The 16,704-nt window shown below is 41.4% G+C and overlaps 1 protein-coding gene and 1 non-coding gene across 2 annotated transcripts; one reads left to right on the top strand and one right to left on the bottom strand.

Annotated features, from left to right (window-relative positions):
* Positions 1-843: 843 nt before the first annotated feature.
* On the top strand, positions 844-11,873 carry abhd3 (abhydrolase domain containing 3, phospholipase). The gene is made up of 9 exons (XM_058637358.1): positions 844-1,133; positions 3,055-3,218; positions 4,787-4,969; positions 6,462-6,507; positions 9,390-9,502; positions 10,050-10,223; positions 10,547-10,595; positions 10,689-10,854; positions 11,481-11,873. Exons 1-9 carry the CDS (start codon positions 972-974, stop codon positions 11,660-11,662), a joined length of 1,239 nt encoding a protein of 412 aa, XP_058493341.1. The 5' UTR covers positions 844-971; the 3' UTR covers positions 11,663-11,873.
* trnar-ccu (transfer RNA arginine (anticodon CCU)) lies at positions 9,217-9,289 on the bottom strand. Its single transcript has one exon. It is a non-coding gene; the product is annotated as a tRNA-Arg (tRNA).
* Positions 11,874-16,704: the final 4,831 nt, after the last annotated feature.

Raw genomic sequence — 16,704 nt, 5'->3', positions numbered from 1 at the left:
GCATTCACACCAATTAATTTGTGACGATGTGACTACAGGAGCTTTGGACTGTACCCTTGACCTTTCAAAAGACGACTGGGTCTACCACTGATCCACCGACAAAATAATGTCATCAACTCATTCTAAGATTTAAGAAAAGGCCGAATTACTCCCCTTACTACATAAAAACTGAAAACCATTTAAATAATCACACAAGTATACACACATTAGTTGTTAATTTCAAACAAACCAATACAAAAACATTGAAATAAACTAGTTTAAAGTCAGAATTCTGAGAATAAAGTCAAAATGTGTGTGTGTATATATACTGTATGTATATACAGTATATATACACACACACATTTTGACACACATATATATATATATATATATATATATATATATATATGTATGTATATATGTATATATATAAATGTGTTTGTCATATTTGACGCACATTTGCAACTCGAAGGAATGAACCCTCACCCATAGAATCTAAATTTAAGCAACAGTATTTGTTTATCTTTGAAATAACATAAGATATGATGTGAGAGTGCAGAATATAAAAGAACCGTCAGTGCTATCAAACCTTTTAGTGCTGCATTCATGGTCAGTCTAGTTTTTTTCTCTCAGTATTTCTGGTGGGACCACAGACTGGGCCTCTCAGGGGTTGCTCTACGGCCAAATGTGGGCCCCAGGCCGCCATTTGAACAGGCTTGGTTTCCACATGATCCCCACTGTCCCAGTGCCTGACCGCACCGAGCATACACATCCTCCCTGTGGCCTGCAGGGGGCGACTGTGTGCTGGACTGTGCGCAGTGATAGGTGGTCAGAGAGCGCCACCACTCGCCGGTTCGGTTACATGAGGTCCTTGACTGTCTCCTTCACTGAAGGCTCGCAGACTGACACACAGCTGAGCTGAACATCCACAGAGCTGGCCGCTGTCCTTGCTGCACACCGGAGGCGAAACAACAACAACCGGGAGCTTTGCGATGATCTCGCTGGACTTCAATTTCAACATTTTGACCCGGGACCTGTCGCATTATCTGGAGAATCAGGTGAAAGTTGGACTCTTCGGCTCGGGAGTGGGGCTGTCCCTGGTGCTGGGCTTTAGCGCAGCCTACACCTGCTACTACTTGATCTCAGTAGCGAAGGTGAGTCGCTCTGCAAACAGGATTTAATGAGGCGAAGCCGTCTAACACACACACACACACAGCTGGTGAAACAGAGGTGTGAGGCACGTCATAGATGGACGTTTCGCTCCTGTCCTGCACCGGTTCGCCGGTTCCGAAGAGAGGTGATGATGCTGATGATGTCAGGCAGAGGAAAACTTGCTTTGGATCATGATTATTCTCCTCCATCCATGAGCAACAACACTTAGAATTATAACTGCATTAAATGAATGCATAGCGATACAATTACCGGCGCCGGTTATGGGATGCTGGACAGTAAGATGGCGTGTTGGGCACAAAGTCACACCAGAGGCTGCGGTCAGGTTTAAACACAAACCGCACCAACATTGACTGTGGGGAAAAGAGGGAAGCATTTACTGCATCATCGGCAACAATGATAATAATGTATCTATTATTATAATAATAATAAATATTAGATATGATATTATTTACCTAATCAGCAGATAGTGTAGGTTTACAAATGTCCTTCTCAGATACTTGAAGGCTGATCAGTCAGAAAAACTTTGAATGTCAAAATCTCCTTCAAAACTTTGACAAAATGTACTTTTCTCATTTAGTTATAATATGATCTATTATTAGTTATTATTACACCATATGTGTTATTTAATTAATGTATACTTACTGTGTCATTCATGTTATTGTTAAACTGACTTTTACCATAGAAGGACCCATATCTGTTATTTAATAAATGTCTATCTTTCTATCCATCTATCTTACATATTATATATTATTAGCATTTACCTAATTGGCAGATAGAGTAGGTTTGCATTATTATATTCATTATTAGAACATTAGAACACGTTATTTAATAAATGTGTACTTACTGTATAATTTTGTCATTGTCTGCCTATCTATCTATCTATCTATCTATCTATCTATCTATCTATCTATCTATCTATCTATCTATCTGTCTGTCTGTCTGTCTGTCTGCCTATCTATCTATCTATCTATCTATCTATCTATCTATCTATCTATCTATCCAAATAATTCCAAATGCTGAGGTTTATTAAATCCACTGACGTAGTGCTTTCCCAGTCTGAATTCCACTCTTAACTCGTCACTTCATACCTCATCATGTGATGAGATGTGAGAGTCACTGTGATGTGTTTCAAAACTGCATTTAAAAAAAAACTTGCAAAGTTAGACAGACGCCTCACAACACCTAAAATGAAACAGCTGAAACTGCCGCAGTGTCCTGCTGCCTTCTTATTATATAACTTTATTTTATTACCCTCTGACTTTTTTTGTTGCAGTTCTGCTAATTTACCCTTTTTACATAATGTTACATAAATAAAGTAAAGCAGCTGAGGATGATACTGCCTAGCTACTGCAGACTATTATACTGCTTAACACACACATAGTAACACTTCACTGCTAAATGAATAACCTTATCTCTATCATAGTCCATCCTCATCCATTGTGAAAGTAGAGGTTGCAGGTCTTTTTATACCCTTTGGTCAATAATCTGCTATTCCACCAATAAAGTCACTCTGCACCAGGAAGTTCTGAAGTGCTTAGAAAAACCTTGCTCGAGTTATCTAATCTAATTAACATTGACGTTACCATAATGCTACAAAGAAATAGCGTTAAACTACTCCTGTGACTACTCATAACACGTCATAACTGCCCAACACGTCTGTATATACAGTATATTTGACAATTTGTGCACACGTTGTACCCATTCACTTACAACTAGGGGCAATTTAGAGTGTCCAAATTAACTTCTGCATGTTTTTGGTCATGTAGGAGGAAAACTCACGTGCCCGAGTGTGGTATCAATAAGGTCAAATCTAAAATGCATATTGGAGGAGTCAATCTGCATATACTGTATAAAAAAGTGTCATGATTTTGACTCAAAGTGCCTCACACATGTGTTTTCCAGAAACCACAGCTTATCTCGGGGGGTAAGAACTTCTGCCAGTTCCTGAGGGACCATTGTCCGGTGGTGTCAGAGACCTACTACCCCACCTTTTGGTGCTGGGAAAGCCGCATCCAGACTCTGCTGAGACCCTTTCTCACAGCGAAACCTCGGGTTGTTTACAGAAAGTAAGTTATCACCGTAACTGATGTACCGATGATCAAAACCTCGAGTTGTTCCTGTTTACACACTAAATGTGTTTGTATTTGCAAGCAGATGGCGTTTGTGTGTGTTTCTAATCACTCACAGTGTCACTGATAATTATATCAAACAAGTTGGTCCGTACATGAACTGTACTGCGTCTTTGATTTCTTTGTTTTTCAGTTTCACAGCTGGAAACAAATCCCAGGCTTTGATCGCTCTGCCCCGCTGCTTGATAATGTACATTCTGTTAAAGATTACTCTAAGTGCCACTGTGTGTTGGCTCCTGAGTGTAAAGGAGATTAAAAGGAATGAACAGAACCTGACTTTTTTTAATTATTACTGTTTATTACTTGTTAAGATTCTCACACAGTTCGGTTCACGTGTTCCGTTACTTATTTTTCCATGGCCATACTTGGCTTGTGAACGTGTGTGTGTAAACAGAACAAAATGTATATTTAATATGTGATGAAGTCAAGTGCTGTTGCAGTTAGTTAGAGCTGAATTAAAAGAGAGAAAAAAGTCACATCATGTAAATGTTTTGTTTTATTCAACTTGAACATAACTTGTATACCTCAACCTTAACATTAATTTATATGAAGTCACTTAAGACTAAGCATTTTGGTATTAATCAAAATTGTTCCACATAATACTATTACTACTAATAATAATAGTGCATGTTTCATGTTGTTTGTGGCGCATTATTCCGACTGTATCCATCCTATAGTCCAACTACAGTCTTTGGTATTTAATATAATTAATAGTCACATTTGCCCAAGTTCTTATAACATATCCCTCGGGGACACTAGGGCATCCCCACATAATGGAGTTACATCAGGTCAACTCAATGACAGACACTGTGCAAACTGTCCTGATTTGTCTTATATACGCAGTCTGGGTGAAATTTCACTCTCCCTGTCGTCCGAGCTGACGACTGGCTGCAGCTCGCCTCCAGCTTTGTGCAACGGACACTCGGGACGTTGCCCCCCCCCCTCCCTTCCCCCCCACCGACTTTAAAGGCAGGTGCATAATCCATGGCGGTTCTGTAATTTCACGCTGATGTCTTTACCACCGGTGCTGCCAAGTTGGCCCCTGCGCCGCTGCCTGTGTTTGTGTGCAGTGCAGGTTTTTAAAATGCACTGGTGCTGGGGATGAATTACCTCATCTGCCAGCCGGGCTGCAGTTGTACAGTCCAGAAAGTGATTGAGCATGAGAACCCGCTGGTGCAGTGCCTTCCTCCTCCTCTACTTGCTGTGTGTTGCTGATCACGAGGGAAATGAGGCAGCCGTTAGAGAACGCTCTGAACCTGAACAGAGAGAATCAAATGCACAAAGGATGGAAGCAGAATATTATTGACCTTTTTATGATCATTTAGTGAGCAGATGTGCAGTTAGCCCTAAACGTATGAGTGCTTTAATCTGATCAGTCTTTGCCCGTGCTGGTGTGCATACATGAACACATTTGACTGAACTCACACGGACTGTCAGACTGACAGATGATAATGTACAGAAATGTCCGCGTTGCTGACTTGCATGTCCCGCTCGTCTCTATACAGTGAGCTTATTAAGGCAGCAGATGGAGGACAGATCTCTTTGGACTGGTTCGACAATGACGACAGCCTCTCTCATCCCAACCCTGCGACCAGGCCCACAGTCCTCCTTCTCCCCGGTCTGACCGGTACCAGCCGAGAGTCCTACATCCTGCACATGGTCCAACAGAGCCGGGATCTGGGCTATAGGTGGGTGGTCCTGGCTGAGGTCCAGCACTGAGCACACACTCAGGGCAAACCCCGAACATTACTGTGCCTTGTGTACTAATTTATCTTCTTTTGAAAATAACGCCACTGTCGCACCGGGGTTGATTCTAACTTTACAGAAGTGCACGGATGATGGCTGCTCGCTGTTGCACAGATGAAGTAGTGCTAAGCTTTGTGTGACAAGCTACTTCTGCAAAAGGACAAACGTAGCACGAGTTTGAAGAGTTGCAAAGGGAGGCAGTTTCTTTCTCCATCCCCAAGTGGTCCTTTCTGCATTCTCTGCATTCACTCTTTCACCCAGATTTGGGGAGGGAAGGGAAGAGAGTTGGCAAACTCAGCATCATCCACCACTCGCCCCTGTTGGTGTAGCTTAATGAATTACAGCTTATCCTTGTACAAGCTTTGCAGCTTAGCATAGAACAGCATCCTGGTCTATGCTGCAGTTTGTGTATGTGTGTGTCTGTCTGTCAGACCCCAACACCCTTCTCCTCTTGGCCCCTCCCCACTGCTGAGTAACACAGATGGAAACAGCAAGTCTGACTCCCATCAGATAAAAAAACAACATGGGCCAAGGAGAGCTGCTGATGCCTCTGCTGTAACGCAATGATCTTCACACAGCTGTGCCTCTACTTAGTGCACCAACTGTGATCATTCTTTTTTCCCCCCTCCTCTTTCACTTTCTATTTGAGGGCCTTGCCATGCACGAGAACTCAGATTATGTGCACATCAGGACCTGCGAAAATTACGATCTGACAATCTGGGTAATCCGATCAATTTAGCTGGAATTACAGTTTAAAGTGACATGTTCTATATTTTCATTGCTGTTTAACCGTCTAACTTTCATAGGCCTGATGAATATTATCACACCGCAAAAATAGCAAAGAAAAATGCTAATTATATGCTCTTAAAACCCAAGGCGATATCTTCATGACAGCAGTCCAAAACTCACAGGTACTTACCTTACCTTACCTTTACTTCCCTTTTGCTTTAAAAGAACACTTAAATGGTCCAGTGTGTAACATTTAGGAATCTTTTTAAATGTGCTACACATAACTATGTTCACATAGGTGTATTATTGGATGTTTTTATATGTAATTAGGCAAGGGCCTTGCTTTACGGAGGCCACCATCTTGCACTGGACAAACCAGCAGGGAAAAAAAAGCAGAATCTTACGATGCAAATGAAGAAAGAAGAGCTGAGAAACAGCAGAGAGGATGTGTGTGTGTGTGTGGGGGGGTGTTATGAAAGAATGTTTTCACTGTAGTCTCACCTTTTAGTGTCACTAATTCTTTCATACTGGACCTTTAACATTTCAAAAAAATGCTTAATTTTCAGTCCACCAAACAGCTGATCCATGGACTTTTTGCTTTAGCTCTCAATGAGCTTGTTTCAGTCATAATCAATAGATATAGTGAATAATGGAGCCAACACTGAGACTTAGAATACTTATAGTAAACTGTTTTGTTTGTTTCAGATGTGTGGTGTTCAACAACAGAGGCGTTTCCGGTGAAACATTGCTGGTAAGAGCCTCAGCCTCTTCAACCTTTCACCTCACGTTCGTCCATTTTTGTCATGTGTTTTTCGGAAAAAGCAGACATACACGTGTACACGGTCTGAAAAGGGCCGTTAAGGACATATTGACAGCTTCCCAAGTCAAGTTGTCCTTTTGTCCATCCACACAGCATCTGTTTGTTGCACTCGTGTCATGGAGCACACAGGGAGCCGAGTGAGATGCCGCACAGACAATGTTGTCGCACAGCGGGGATTACATTTCAGGCAGATACTGTATTTTAATCCTTAGCCCGCTGAAATATGACCTCGTCATGCACGTGCTGTTCCGACACCTGGCTTAATCTGTCCTTTTACACCCGGGTATATTTAGCCAACAAAATGGGCCTGAGCTCCCGATAACTGCACTATTGGAACAGAGGCACGTCCTTTATGCACACGGCTGTCTCCCCCTGATCTAATCGTACTGCGGTCAAGCTATCTGACACTCTCGCTCTCTGAATTTTAAAGCCCTCCTTACAAAGGCTTGTACAGTAAAACGCCTGTGATCCAATGACTAAGGCTGATTTGTAAGAGATCTGGTTTTCAAAATAAAAACACTGAGAGCACCGTGTCTTTGAGTGCACGAGTATCTAACATGGTGAAAATCTTCACAGCTATGTGTTAGAGACCTAATAACTGGACTTTGAGCAACTGTACACTGATATCTACTAGTGCACTGGATATCAGACAGTTTTACTGTACTGTTTCAGAGGGATTTTAAGTTAAGAGTCTCATATTTGCACGTTTTAAATCAAAATATCAACTTTGAAATGTACATTTACCTTGACATTTCTCAAAAACTGTAGCCATAGATGTCCTGAACACAACCTAATCAGTCCTGGTCAGAACTGGTTTTGATTAAATAGTGTGAATATGGGACTTTCAACTCAAAGTTTTCTTTAAAACTGCACAGTAAAAACATCTGATATCCAATACGCGAGTAGATATCAATGGGCTGAATACAACTTTTAGAGAACTCTCTTTATACAGTTGCTCACACGAGGTCTCTGAAACTTAGCTGCGAGGATTTCCATTATTTTTCCCCCATTCAAAAATATGCACTCAAAAAAACGGTGCTCTCTGTGTTTTATTTTGAAAAATGTGGATGTTTTTTACAGTAAAAGCCTTTGTAAGGAGGGGGCGTTAAAATACAGCATCGGATAGCTTTACCGCAGTGATCTAATCATATCATCACTACTCTGCCACACCGAGAGCTCATCCAACACACAAATGTTGTTTCATCGCCGGTGGGGATTGTCCACAGTCCATCTAATGTTCCTCTCAGTGGGCATAAATCTGAATCAGCGGCTGATCTGTGTCCCGCTGTTGTCTTTGTCTTATTCCGTCTCCACTGCAGTGAAGTGTCCACTGTCACCCAGCCTGCTGGACATAACTGTACATTCAACTCAACAAATGACTGAGAATGTACAATGATGAAGAGAGAGAGAGTAAAAGCAATAACAGCAGAGACAAACATAAATAAATGTAGTACAGATATTTGAATCGCAGCAGTGTGGCAGAGCTGAATGCCCAGAATGTAATAGAGGGCATTAAAACAGATTACAGTTAACAGTTGCAAATGGAAGCTGGAAGATTTTACGATCATATTTGTAAAATGTCCAAAGGGAGGATGTGTGCTGAATATTGTTTCATGAGTCAGCTAAACTAAAAGAGAAAGCAGCTTTTCCATGTTAAAGAAGACAGTTGGATGAGCAGGACTGATGAAGTCAGAGAGTTTGATCGGTGAAGTAATATCAATAGGTACTCTATCGATTGTAGTTTACCAGTCAGTGCTATTTAAATGAATAAATACCAATGAAAATCATGTCTCTCTTGTGTCTCCCAGCATTATTGTAGCGAGAACAGTGGGGAATTCCATGAAAAAACTAACATGAAGCTGTATGGTAAAACACAGACAACCTGTACTTTAGGTTTAAGATTAAAAACCTTAGCACTAAGGAGGAAATGTTCTCCCTTATTTGAGTGGGAATTCTAATCCATACCTAACTATCGATGTCTTACTTCCTTTGTTGTGATTTCTACTCTTCTATGGCCTAAGAATCATAACAGAGCAAGAAAAGCAGGAGTTTGACGGAGTTTTACCTGAGTCTCTGCGTGAATCCGGTACTTCACCAGTGAACTGCTGGCCTGCATGTTCTAGATGTTCCCCTGCTCCAACACACCTGATTTGATTTTGTTTTTCATTGGAACGTCGTCCGCAGTGGCACTGCTATCCAGGACAAATTCCCCTCTGCGACAATAACGTTTATCTGGAATCTTGAATGGATTGTTATCAGGCATCTGCAGAGCCCAATGACGAGCTGACAATTTGAATTAGGTGCGCTGGAGCAGGGAAACATCTAAAACATGGACTGCCCAGAGGACCGGGATTGATAAGCCACGAATCAATAGTCTCAGGTTATTTTACCTCACAACTCTTATTAACTACAAACACCTTAATAATATCATGTCCTTGGTAATAATAGCTGGAAAAAGGCCCATTTGCAAATTCAAGAAAAATGTACATTCAGCAGACAATGGAGTTAAACATTAATGCAGAAAACACAACATAGCATTACTATTTATCGCAGAGTTTACAGTGGTAGTATATGTTCTGTTTAATGAGACAAATAGCAATGGATTCATTACCATCAACATTATAGACATGACATGTGTTTCACCCCAGATGGGATTTGAACCCACAATCCCTGGCTTAGGAGGCCAGTGCCTTATCCATTAGGCCACTGGGGCTGTGTTGCTGTTCAATTCTTGAATATTTGTAAAGAAGTTCATACCTGACAAGAGGAATTAACACCAACAGCATGAGTTTTGTCCCGTTTGTCCCACCTAGACCCCGAGGACCTACTGTGCAGCCAATACAGAGGACCTGGAGACTGTTATTGAGCACGTCCAGAGGACCAATGAAGCTGCTCCAATCATGGCTGCTGGAGTGTCCATGGGCGGGTAATGAAGCCACTCACTAACAGCTGACTGGGCCATTCAGACATAATATTGCTGACAAGACAAGAGTACCTCATTTGGTGATGACTCGGTCTGTGGATAATGAGACTGCAACTAACGCTGCATTATGAGCAAAGCTCAGAGATCTTCCAGTCTCATTATTGAATAGAGACCATTCAATGGAAGTCAATGGGAAAATTAGCTTCTCACTCGATGTATAGCATCTGTAAACATTTTCCTGGCAAGTTAAGGGTCTCAATTGCTAGCTTCATCTCTTTTTCAATTGTAAATGATGTTGGTTTTGTAAATGATGTTCTCACTTAGAGAAAAACAGGTAATGAAGCACGGCACATACGAGTGGACACCGGTGTGATTGACAGCTGGTTGCAGGTGTCGTCTGTGAACTTCCAGTTGGAAAGCTTCCACATGGCTCTTTCACATTCTTATGATGTTACTTTGGGTTGTCACTTGAGTGGTATCATTTCAGCGTGTATTGGTCCCAGTCTCTCCCTTTTCCCCAATCTTCCTCTCGTCTCCCGACCTTCCCTAGGATGATGTTGGCCAATTATTTGGGGCGTAAGGGCCGGAAAACCTGCCTGAAAGGTGTCGCAGTCTTCTCAGCGGGCTGGGATGTGTTTGAGTGCACCGCCTCGCTGGAAAAACCCTTGGATCGATTCCTATTCAACTCCTACCTCACTAGCTGTCTGCAAGCCTCCGTGCACAGGTCAGCCAAGGCCTGGAGTGGGATTAACGTGGCCACTAACTCACCTCTTGTGCTCGGGGCTTAACATTTCATGAGCTTTAATAACATGATTGGAAATAGTTCGATTTTTTTTACAGTTTTTGCAAATGTACTTCACTGGTGCTGGATTTATTATTTGTAAAAACCATGGCAACAGTGAATAATATGCGTTATATATAATATAATATGGACATATTTAGTTATAATTATAAGTATAATGCGTGGTCATGGTTTTGATGTACAATTTAATTGAATATTTGGAACTCAAATGTCAGCATTTTTTGTTTTTTCATTCTTCCCTACAGACACAGACCGGTGCTTGAAAAATGCTACGACATTGATCATATCATGAAGGTTGGTAATTATTCTCAGTGACACTCGGCCGTAAATGCTAATCTGATTAAACGGGATGGCCAAGAGGTTAATCACATTACTCGGCTCCCGCAGGCAAAGACCATCCGCGAGTTTGACGAGAGGTTCACCTCCATAATGTTCGGTTATCCCACCAACGATGACTACTACCGCGACGCCAGCCCTATCCATGGGCTGAAATCTGTGCAAGTGCCAATGCTGTGTCTGAACGCTGCTGATGATGTCTTCTCTCCGTCTCACGGTGAGTTCCACCCATGTGCTGCCAATGTAATGCGAGTCTTAAAGCTCCCGTATGTAACTTTTTGTGATTTTTTCTTCTGTTTGGTCTTGGTGAACAGAAATGATGCAATGATGTTATTTCTATGCAGCGTCTTTCATCTCAGAACAGGCTCTAACAAGTAATATTATCAGACTTGACTGAGGGAGCGTTTGTGTGTATACAGCAGCAGTGCAGGGGTGGGTGGGGGACTAGAAGCACAGTTCTAGCACGACTTGACTTAGCTCAGCTCAATTAGTTGTTTTTTTTTGCTTCTCCATTAGGGATAGTACCTGGTACCTGGTGCCGTCTCACTTTACTAGCCCAATGTTTCTGTTGCCATGATCTGGCCAGACCCAGAACGAGTCACTGTCCCTGTGTGCAGTGCTGGAATATCACTGGGCAACATGAGAGCTAAACGCTGCTTTGCTGAGAAACACAGAATCGTTCACTCATGTGAACTCATTTGACAATGGTCATTCATTTATATTTATCATGTCTTTGTTTTCTGAAAGCAACTTATAATGGCTCTATAAATGTAAAGTATTTCACACAAAAGCCATGAAATAGTCATTTTAAAGAAGTACCTGAGTGCTTTTGCTCCTTTTCAGCCATTCCGGTGGAGGCAGTGAAGCAGAATCCCAACCTCGCCCTACTTCTTACCTGTCATGGCGGCCACATTGGCTTCCTCGAGGGCCTCTGGCCTCGACGGAGCACTTACATGGACCGAGTCTTCAAGCAGTTTGCTAAGGCAGTCATCGAACACGGCAACCGGCTCAACGACCTCTCCTGATTGAGGAGAACTTTTCCTTTTGCTCTACTTCCACATACCGTTTTCCTTAATGCCTTTTTCTTTTATTTCATTGTTTTGTTTTTAAATCTTTGTCTCTTCTTTCCATCCTTTTCCTCTTCCATCCTCGCCTCCATCCCCACGTACTGCATTCCATCCTTTGTTCTCTCGTCCCTAACTAAACCAATTCTGCCTTTTTCCTTCCCTCCATTGACCAGCGAAGAAAAAAATCCCTCTTTTCTTATCTGAACGGCACATCTTATTTAATGCAGCATTGGTGTTGCATTTGACATCCATTTATTTATTCCGTGTAGTTAACAAGCGATTGTACGTAGCCGTGCTCTCAATGCTACGCTTATTTCCACTGTTGAAAAGCTGAATCTGTTCCCATTTGGCTCAGTTGCATTAGCTAGATGAACAAAAACTGCAATTACCTTGTGCAATCATTTCCTTTTGAACTTTAAGTACTGTACACAAGACTTTAATCATCTTTAATCACAAAGCAATTAAAGCTATTTATGAGTAGGATTTTTAGCCCTCAGGGATTTCTTTGTATTTATTCATATTTGCCGTGTTTTATTCCCGTGTCATATGTTGTCAGACGCTCCCCTTTTGTCTGCATTTACTGTCATTTAATGACCATAGTTTGACACAATATAGTTGACATTTTGAGTTTCCCCAACTGCTTCTCCTCTTTATGCTAAGCTAACCAGCTGCTTCTCATGCACTTTCACTTTCACACATTCTACCTTTTACCAAATAGCCTCTAATTCCTTAATGCAAGACACTTTGTTTCATGTGATTACATGAGAGTATTTCCTCAGAAACTGGCCGGTATGAATTCATGTTTTCGTGCAGCTGCCGTAGATAACGGGGATGTAAATGAAGTAATGCACATAGAGAGGGTGTCATGTCTGTTCAAAGTGGTGGATGTTGCTTTACGAGATGCATCGATTGACGGCCTTTTGTTTTTGTTTGGTTCTTTTTTCGCCAACAATGATCAAGTGGCTGGCTACACCGTGTATGAGTTGGCATTGATGAAACAAGCAGATCCCACTGGCGGCCGGCTCTCAGTAATGCACTGCATGAGAGACTTCTCACTTCCTGTTCCTGTGGAATTGTGGCGTCTATTTGTTCTGCCAAGTGTGCATTCAGTAGCATGTCTCTCTGTCTGTCTCTCGCTGTCTCTCTCTCTCTCTCTCATCGCGTCCTGAAACTCAACATCCCGTCCTAGTATGTAGCACCGAGGGCATGTTCGTCATTTCATTTTGTAGACTACATACTGCGTGTAGAATAAATAAATAAATAAAAAGAAAAGAACATTCTGTTAAACATGTGTAGCAATAAGCGTGTGTCTCTGTAGGACGAGCAGGTACTACTGTATGCACATTATCAACACAAGTGTAATATGGTGAATTTAATAAATGATTAAACAGATTCCATTTGTCCTTTGCCTTCTGTGTATTGGCTGATAATGCATGCAAGTATAGTGGATTGTTTCTCTTGCCATGTATTACTATTATTATTCATTTATTTCCTTAATTCGGAAATAATGTTTCAGTGAATTGTCCAGGTATATGACAATATGATAATATTACAGTAACACTAGGCAGGCTTCAGTAAAGTTAATGTCTTAAACTTTAAAGAATTAATGGTTTGTTTTTAATATATATTGTAAATTTACACAAGTGCAATATACTTATATCATTTCCCTTGTTCCAACTTTGTTTATACTGTAAATATCAAGTCCATACTGTGAATATTGCAAACAGTCTAGAATGTACATTCTACATTCTATTTTAACTCATTTTTTATAGTGTTAGTGTTAATATCTTTATATAATGTAAATTTTTTGGTAATGCATGTTTATTATTTATTAACTTTATCTTTACTGTCTTTGCTGCTGTAACAATGTAAATGTCCCCACTGCAGGACAAATAAAGGTCTATCTTCTCTTATCTTATCTTATCTCTTATCTTAACAACTTTGTTGAATATGAAAAGAAATTGAAATATTATTCACAACATATTCACATATTCTTTAGATTGAAGGTAATCCATTTTATTTTATGTTTAATGCAGGGACTCGTGACCTATAAACCAGCTGTGGCAGTTTCTGTGGAATCACCGTGTTTGTGTTTGGTTTCATTGTAAAATCAAAGCATCAAGAGGTATAGTGATTACTGTAATATCTCCTTATCTCTACATTATCTTAAAATGATATAAGAAAAAAGACAGAAATGCCATAATATTACCTCAACATTATTACCACGTCCTTTCTCTGGGATTTACGTCTAGAATTATAAACATTTGTCACTCGTGATTGCAGAGTCGCGACAGAGAGAGAGAGAGAGAGAGAGAGGGAGAGATAACCACTGGGTGTGGCTTACTGTGTGACACTCACATGGTCAAACTGTCCCCGTCCTCTCACATCACAGTAATGGGTTTTGGTCCATAGGATTGACTCACTCCACACTCAACAGGCTTAGCCAGTGATAGGATATGCATTGCTGCAGCAGTGGATGTGATCCAGCACAGACAACTGTAATCCTCTGCCAGTGCACTTTACCTTCACCCCAACCCAACCCAACCCAACCCCCTCCTCCTCCTCTCCAATGAGCACATACCGACAGTGGAGCTTCATGGGAAGGCCCGAGAGTGATTAGAGTGGGTTTGCCAAGAGGGAGGAACGACATGCTCCTTGTTACCGTCTGAAAATGGAGGAATCTGTCAATCATGAATGCTGCAGATGTGGCTTCATATGTGAGGATCAGTCAGAGTGCAGACGATCAAGATGTGTGCACTGAAAAAAGGCTGGAAGTTAATCATCAGATTTTAAATAACTCCTTCCGCACTTGGACCCTAATTACACAATCAAGAGAAGCCAGTCATTGGAAACAGTAAATTAACTCTTTTGGCTGCACAATCGGATTTCTGTAAATCTTCAAATGTACATTGTTCAGAGACAAGCCTCTCTTGTTCTTGTTCTCGCCGCTTCTTTCTGCTTCCACCACAAGAGCAATTACGATGTGCATGAATCTGAATGCAGCTACTTTGCCCTCTACTACACCTCATCCTATCCTGACTGCCACCGCTGGCTGAAAATAGCCTTGTGTTATATCACACGGGGGCTGTAGGTTGATGGAAAGTCATGCTCTAATATTACTTTACAGGGGCTGAAATCAGGCCGCCCCCTGGAGCAGGAATGCCCCTGTGCCCTTATAGTGAGACCACAGAAGAACCCCGGCATCCATTATGAAGCCATTTCTGCTCTTGATAGTGATAAGGGTAGTTGAATATGGTCACAGTGGACTTACAGGGGCGTCAAGGGAAGGAGGAGGAGGAGGAGCGATGGAACAAATGAGCAAGAGCTTGGGATTTACTCCACAGCAGAATAAAAACACCTGGGATTGAACGCAGAGGAGAGAGTGAGGGGATTATTAATCATGAGCTAGAGACAGGTCAGCAATTGCATTTATTTCAACAACACTGGCTTACTATGATAACGCTTTAGCGAGACTTTAAAGTACTGAGTATGTGTATATAGAACATGGAGAGGACACTGAAATAACATAGACGTTAAAGGGTCATTGCGGTCAATGACGTATCACAAGGAACATTGCTCAACCCGTGAGTGTTACGACTCTGAAAACCAAGGGTAACGTGTGTGTGTGTGTGTGTGTGTCTTCGACCTCATCTTTCCAAAGAAAGTCAACATAAATCCAACGTCTGCTGGAAAGTGCAGCAGTTCTATTTCACTTCAGAGAGGATCAATGCCAGAAAATAACATAACACACCAAAACTTCTCTTTCACAAACCTAATCTTATCTGCAAAAAAGAAAACAGAAAAAAAATAAATGACACAAAAACGTACCTCCTCTCCCGACTCAAAACGGGGGAAAAGGGAGATGGAACAAAAATGGCTTCACTCTCCTACTACTGCTACTTAAAAGTGAACAATTATCAAACAAACAAAACTCAAAAGCAAAGAATCTATTTACTTCGGTTTTCAGAATGAACTGAACACCACAACACCATACCCATTAGCAACGCATCCAAATACACACATTACAGCTAAGACACAGGATTGGAAAGGCGAGGAGGAAGCCCAGAGTGCAGGTTAGGGAGGGTTTTTGTAGTCCAGAGGGGTATTCCAGAAAGCGGGTTATGTGAGAACTCTGAGTTTGTTAACCCTGAGATGAGGGAAACTCTGAGTTATCCGTTCCAGAAAGAGAGGTAACTTAAACTCTGGGTCTGTTACTGCGGTAACTTACTCTGTGAACATAACCTGCTCGCTGGCAGGTTTACTATAAGAAACCCAGAGTTTCTACCTGTCTTCTCCCACACGAAGAAAGCAGTTAGACATGGATTGCCCATTCATTAGAAATCCAATCGACATCGAAGCCGTATTGATCAGAAATGCATTACGTCGTGAGAGAATCTTCCGACCCAGATTAGACGTTTTGATTAAAAATAAAAGACAAATTCACATGTGATTTGGTTCTTCTTTATTCATTAAAAGTACAAAAGCAACAGTCAGGATTTGTAATATAGTTCCAACTATTAACATATTTCACATATTCACCTGTTTCACCATGACAATGCACCCACCTCAACTGGCGTTCAAGTAATAGAATTTCCAAGTCTGTTTTTCTGATTTGCTGGTCCAGGTACACCATTTCTTTCTCGGTTTTTTGAATGGTTTAGTGTTAGGTGCACCCTGTACAACTCTTTTACCGGCAACTCGGAAACATATGGACGTTTAATTTAATTCCTGCAGTTCTACATACAGATTTAACATGGTATTGACCGAAAATCTCACTGTGTCAAGCTGTGCTCTCGAAGTTGATGGACCCTCCTCATGGTGATGCCCAGCCATGTTCTGTTGAAGGACAAGAATGTGCTAGTTTGTCCATTATCTATGCTCATCACTTCAGTGTACATGTCAAACTCCAAATTCCACTCAAGAATGTAAATGAATATGAATGGGTAGAGCAGTGCCAGTAGCTATACATAATATTAAGACACACTTCAGTAGGCCCCTCC

Source organism: Solea solea, chromosome 1, assembly GCF_958295425.1.
Source record: "Solea solea chromosome 1, fSolSol10.1, whole genome shotgun sequence".
NCBI classification, from domain to species: Eukaryota; Metazoa; Chordata; class Actinopteri; order Pleuronectiformes; family Soleidae; genus Solea; species Solea solea.
Note: the sequence above shows the minus strand (reverse complement) of the source record. Positions and strands in the feature narration are given on the sequence as shown.

Bases quoted from the DNA above. Each gene is read 5' to 3' on its own strand.
- abhd3 (XM_058637358.1), top strand. From the start codon at position 972: ATGATCTCGCTGGACTTCAATTTCAACATTTTGACCCGGGACCTGTCG. The intron at 4,970-6,461 runs GTGGGTGGTCCT...TGTTTGTTTCAG, and splicing joins AGCCGGGATCTGGGCTATAG to ATGTGTGGTGTTCAACAACA. The intron at 6,508-9,389 runs GTAAGAGCCTCA...TGTCCCACCTAG, and splicing joins TTTCCGGTGAAACATTGCTG to ACCCCGAGGACCTACTGTGC.